The sequence below is a fragment of the Pogona vitticeps genome, chromosome 4, assembly GCF_051106095.1.
Source record: "Pogona vitticeps strain Pit_001003342236 chromosome 4, PviZW2.1, whole genome shotgun sequence".
Classification (NCBI taxonomy): domain Eukaryota; kingdom Metazoa; phylum Chordata; class Lepidosauria; order Squamata; family Agamidae; genus Pogona; species Pogona vitticeps.
This window is the reverse complement of record NC_135786.1, coordinates 18,822,964-18,828,963: the sequence shown is the minus strand read 5'-3', so window position 1 is coordinate 18,828,963 and position 6,000 is coordinate 18,822,964. Positions and strand designations below refer to the sequence as shown.

The 6,000-nt window shown below is 37.8% G+C and overlaps 1 protein-coding gene across 3 annotated transcripts in view; it reads right to left on the bottom strand.

The window, feature by feature from the left end:
• Positions 1–661: 661 nt before the first annotated feature.
• Positions 662–6,000, bottom strand: part of ZNF217 (zinc finger protein 217) — a 42,372-nt gene continuing 37,033 nt past the window's right edge. For all 3 annotated transcript variants that reach the window (XM_078392165.1, XM_078392164.1, XM_078392166.1), the window contains exons 5-6: positions 5,136–5,261; positions 662–3,641 (exon numbers count right to left, since the gene is read on the bottom strand). In XM_078392165.1, the coding sequence (XP_078248291.1) occupies positions 5,152–5,261 (110 nt within the window). In that variant the 3' untranslated portion in view covers positions 662–3,641; positions 5,136–5,151. The remainder of the gene's footprint in view (positions 3,642–5,135; positions 5,262–6,000) is intronic.

Sequence of the window (6,000 nt, the reverse complement as noted above, 5' to 3'; positions counted from 1 at the left end):
CCACAATGCTTATAAGTTCCATTTTTTGTTTTATAATTTGTACTTTACCTTGATTCATACTTCTCATGTCCCATGTTCCAATTATGTGTTGTGCAGCATTGGACTTTCCTTTAACTACAGTGCTTGTCACTCATTTGACATACTTTCAGTTTTACTCTATTTGTGTCATTAGCAGCAGCACTAGTCATACCTGTCCTCTGCTCTTCCCAGGTAGCTGATTGAATGTAGCTGACCTGGGAGTTTCATCTTTCAGCACTGAGTGTCACTACTGTTGCCTCCTCCACTACTGTCACATTGAATAACCACTGCTGGACAATAGCTATCTTGAAAAGAAACCATCTTAATCTGGTTTCTCAGTTCCAACCATTCCACCTTTGGTGACCCTGCTAGTAGATCAGGTTCACAATGGAATCTAGTCTCCTGACAGCAGTGCTCTCAGCTTCACTGACACACTCAAACCCCTTCACAGACGCACTTCACAGCTCAGAATTTCTCTTCCCTTAGCTCACGTGGTGATGGTTAATTTGTGAAGATCTGTATGTATTATTTATTTTTAAATAAATGCAGATAAAAACTAAACTTGTCCTTAAAACACAGTGACAAAACTGGCCTGCAAAATACGTTTAAATGCTGTCAACAAACAAAACAAGGACAACACATGTATTTGCAAAAGCACCAAGTCTGTATTTACATCCACATGTAATAACATACTCCACTAAATTGAGAACACATCATAAATTAAAATGACTTATATGTTGTCTACAGCTCAACCATGTAAGAGTTGCACAATTAAAATAAATCAAGGATGAAGGAAATAAATATAACAAATCAACAACTTGTACCAATATACTCACTATTGTCAACACCTTGAAAGAACCCCCCCCCCCAAAAAAAAACCACAGTAGTATGCCATAGTTAATACTGATGTGTAGAACCTACTACAGATATCAGGATGGTAATCTACAAAGCACTGCTGCAGCAAATCTGTTACAACAGGCCCTGCATAGCACTTCCATGCAGCAGTGTCTTATGGACTGCACCTTATGGCTGCAGCTAAGGCTCCTTTCATGCTATCTTCACAGTGTGAGAATTGCTTCATCATGTACGGCACAGGTGCCAACAGAAGCCCAGATGACATGAGAGCCATCCACATTATGACTCCTGTTTCCAAAAGTGCCATTGACACTGGTATAGGCAGGAGGAAGTACACAGGCCAGTGCTTTTGATATCACTTTTAAAGGGCAGCAAGACGCTTGTGCTGTAGTGACTCTCATGATAACAGAAGATGTCCCGAATCAGACTGGAAACCATGGCCTGTGTTTACTCATTTGCTCCCAAACTAAGAAAGCCTGAAAGCTTCAGAAAGACTGCACCATCTCAAAAGAAGTTTGTTTTAATAAGAATGTTACTGAACATAGCTCTGGCCTTTTGTATTTTCTAAGATTGGTCATGGGGGGGGCGAGGAGGAGAAAGCAAGACAAACAGATAAGTTACAGTATAATCCTGTAAGACTCATTGAAGGATTAGGTGAAAATAGAGTAACCATCTTCCAAGTGTATTCATCTTCAAAAATAGGCTATAAAAGTGCAAAACTAGGAAAACAAATCTAGATTTTATATACATATGGCTCAGCTTATGAACAGGAAAAGGATAAATTGTGTACAATTTCCTGATACACAGCACTTCATTACATTGCCAGTTTTACAGAGACATCAAAATTACATATTCTTTAATACACAGGAAGTAAAAAAAACTTAAAATGCCTCTAAGTTGCATATTGGGATATGGGGAATGTTTAGGTTCTTCTTTTTACATCTAATAAGAAAAACATATTCAACAGTGCAAAAATATTTTTGAAACCATTTTTGTCCTGGGAATAGTTGAATGTAAAACTCAAAAAATTAAGGTGTTGTTAAAGGCCTTACAAGCAGCTTGGAAAAATCATCATCAACAACAACTTCTTGGCTCCTAAGACAATTCTTCTACTCAAAATTCATTCATGTGCAATGGAAAATCTATTGGGTCCACACGGTAACTGTTCCTCAGTAAACCAACTTGGGGCTGGATTGTTCACACAACATTCGCACAGGTGCAGAAAAGGGTCCTTCCGGAAGGCTAGTGAGACACACCCATTCCCCTTGAAGGCTTTGGCAAACATAGCACCAGGCACACTGGAATAGGCAAGCTGTGGTCTTCAAACTGGAAATATCTACAGATGGGCTGAACATGCAACCTTGCAGAGAAGCATGGCTGCTGGATCTCCCTATGTGAGTCGGTATCCACTGAAGGTAACAGTGAATGCACTGTAATACACTTGACACTATAATCTCACCCAGAAATGACTTCGGGGTTGGGGTAGGATATGGAACTAGAATTGAAGTAGACTTCTTTACAATCAGAAGGGCAAAGACTATGTAGGGGAATCCTGCTCATTTCCTCCAACTAACACTTCCCATTTGAAAAGGCAAATTTTCTTTGCTTGCTCCTCACCATCCAATAGGATGGCGAGGGAAGGTGAAAGGACCTTGTCTCTGAAGTGCACCATGCTGCTCTGTGTTTTGAGAAACTGCAAGTGATTGCTAGGGAGTGGGTGAGGTAAGAGCTGCCTTTAATGTCATGTGGGCTACCAGACTGCTTCTGGGCCAATCTGCCCTCTAGGATCAAACTGCCCCCAATTCCTGCTTCAGGTGCTAGACATACAAGGGCTACAATGCTTGCAAATAAAGAAAAATGAGATTCATCACTATTTGAATTCTTCTTCTTCTTCTTCTTTTTGCTTCAGGCTTATGTACAAAACAAGTTTAAAGCTATATCTTCTTAAAACATAAAGCATGTGTTGAGCCAAAGGCTGACTATTAAGGAAAAAGGCGTTAAACTGAATCCTGGCACCTCCTACTCCAGCAACAGCTAGATGCTAAAGGCTATTCAGTTAGAAAAATTGTACTCACATTGTAAGGGAAGAATTGTGACTTCATGCCAAGGTTTGTGAGATCTTACTCCCTCTTAAAGTGAGCACAATCAAATGAAAATTCACTTTCTCAGAAAATATTTTAAAAACAATATCAACCTGAAAAGCACATTTGTTTGATCAGATCATGGTCTTTGTCTGGTGTTCATGTCCATACCTAACTCTTAAGGGGCAATTAAATGGTGCATAACATGAACAAAAAAGGTAATTTTTCATTTGGAAACTCTAAAAATATACATAGTTTAAAGCACAAAGCAGGACTTGACAAACTGTTGACCTTATACAAAAATCCTCCCAGTACTTAAATGGGACGAACACAATGCGCAAATTTACCTGAGGTGCAAGTATTACATACAACTTCAAAAATGATATCTCTTTTCAGCAGTACTCAAGTATGCAAAATATATACTTTATGTTGAATATTTGGTCTATGATACTTCTAAGAAAATATTACTCAAGATCAAGAATTGATTCACACATTTGCCAGTTCTTCACAACCCAGTTACAGAAAATGTTTTACACCTATATCATACAAATGGGATTGATCAGACCTTCCATTACAGAACTGTAGTGTTTTTCTCTTCACATAGTACAATCACAGTTTGGTAGCTTTCAACTTTCATTATTCTCAAGAAGTGAACTGCAAGGGAATTCAAAACTTGCATCTTCATACCTGGAACAAACAAATAACAAGGTTTGGTTGCTATGACTCCCTCACAACAGATACAAAAACAACACATCTGGTAATGGATAAATTTGAGATCTTGATTATATCTACATTCTGAAAGTTTCAAATAAAAACTAAAATTTATGGCCTAAATTCAACTGCTAGGACCAACTATAGCAGAACCACTGAATGAACCGGATTCAGGTAAGTGTTGAATTTACTCTACAGCAATTGGTTTAATGGGTCTACTCTAGATAGCATCAGTGATTAGATTTAAACCTCTGGGCTAAATGTTTTATATCAAAGGACTACCATGGGAACAAGCATTTCCATGCATTTTTTCACCATTACAACAAAAAGCTTTATCCTCACCAGTATATTGTCAGACAGAATTTCCCCAACTGCTGCAAGTGAAAGTGATTGGTCACCTACTAAAATTAAGTCCTAGGTCTCATGTTGCAGTTAGCAGGTTTAATCACAAAACCACCCTCACTGATCATCCTGTAAACAAGTGATTAATGGTCAATTATATGGCCAAACAACACAGATGAAGGACGTAGATTTCAACTAAGCAAGGAGACATTTCCTGGAAGGGAAAGATTTTCAAAAACACTGTGACCCAAGAATACTATTGAAGGGAAGTCAACAGGAAACTATTCCCAGAATTATTAGGAAGTGGCAATATGTATGTATTTCTTATTATAGTATAGTAACTTGTATGGCACACACAATAGGTATGTGAGGCAAACTATTGGGGTAGCGATACAGGATCTGACCACTATCAGGGCATACGGCATGTCAAGGCAAACCAACCTAATGTATTTTTACTCTCAAGAAGTCTAGTAAGAGCAAATGGCAACTCAAACTGATATATACATATCAGTCGTCTCTGGGGAACTTGCCTAAATTCAGGATTGTATCCTAGGTTTTAAAGAAGAGATCAACAGGGCTTCCTTTTTGCCTATTTGGCTGTAATATTATGCCAACAGAACAGATTTTAGCCCTCTAAGCAACCGTTTCAAGGATGCAGTATGACACTAGAACCAGTTACCTCAGGAGCTGGTGAGTGCTCCAACACTGGAGGCATTCAAGAAAAACTTAGATAAGCACCTGGCAGATATGCTTTGATTGTATTCCTGCATTGAGCAGGAGTTTGGACTTGATGGCCTTATAGGCCTCTTCCAACTTCATTTTCTATAATTATATGAACAGTAGGCCTGAACAAACAAAAGTATCAGTTAGACACCACCACTAGCCTCCAGTTAAGAGTGACAGAAAGACTATGGTAGAGAAACAGGCTGACACAACATACAGCTAGCTGTCAACATACTGGACAAAAACCTTACTTTTTGTTCTTTTTATGTTTTTAACCATAAAGTAACATAAAATGTCATTCCTTCTCCAATATTTCTACATACACCTTCCAACACTTGAGAACTAGAAAAGAAAAAATATGGTTTATATGTATATATTCTATATTTTTTTCTAAAAGTAATTTACCATTCATTGAAGCCACTCATGTTCTTTTATCACTCGTTCGATTTTGTGTATTGCCAATAAAGCTCTCATAACTTCGCTTCTGTAGTATGGAGTTAGACAAGTGTTGATACGACACCGGCCTTTTTCCTAATAAAAACAATCATTGGAAGATATTATAAATAAGGCTAGAAACAATCATAATTTCAGGATTTCAAGACAAAAAGTACTATTTCAGAGCAGAGTTCAAAGTAAGTCCTCTATACAGTATCTTTCTTATCCCACCCCTCAGGTGCATACCTGTCTCTTTCACATTAAGTTTGTGAAATAAGGCATTGATCATTCTTGCAAACGTTAATAGGCCAGTGAAACAGACTAAACCTTCTCCCTCCCCCAGTGTGAAAGGCTGGAAGAATAAAGCTGAAAGTTATTTCAAATTATTACACTTAATAATATTGGCATATATTAATTATTAATATAAGTCAATTTCCAGGGTTTACCATTCTCTTCTAACGGCACTCTGCAGCTTGCTCAAAGCTCATCTAGCTTCCAGTCTCTAGCTCCATAGCCAGATACCCAACTCAGAATGCAGTTACATTAGTGAAATACTTCAGAATATGTGGTGGTATTATTGAAATCAATTTAAAGTCATGTAGCACTTGTGTGGAATTTGAATTGCCCTGTGCATTCCCTTGGGGCAATAGTTTTTATTTATTTTATTTATATCCCGCCTATCTGATCGGATCAGGACCACTCTAGGCGGCTGTAATTTAGAAAAGTAATTTCTAAATTACTTTTAGAAAAAAAGTCCTATACTGACAAAGACTACACTTGCAATTCAAATTGTTTATTTAATTGTTGCATTTCCAAGACACTTGCAGATCTTTCT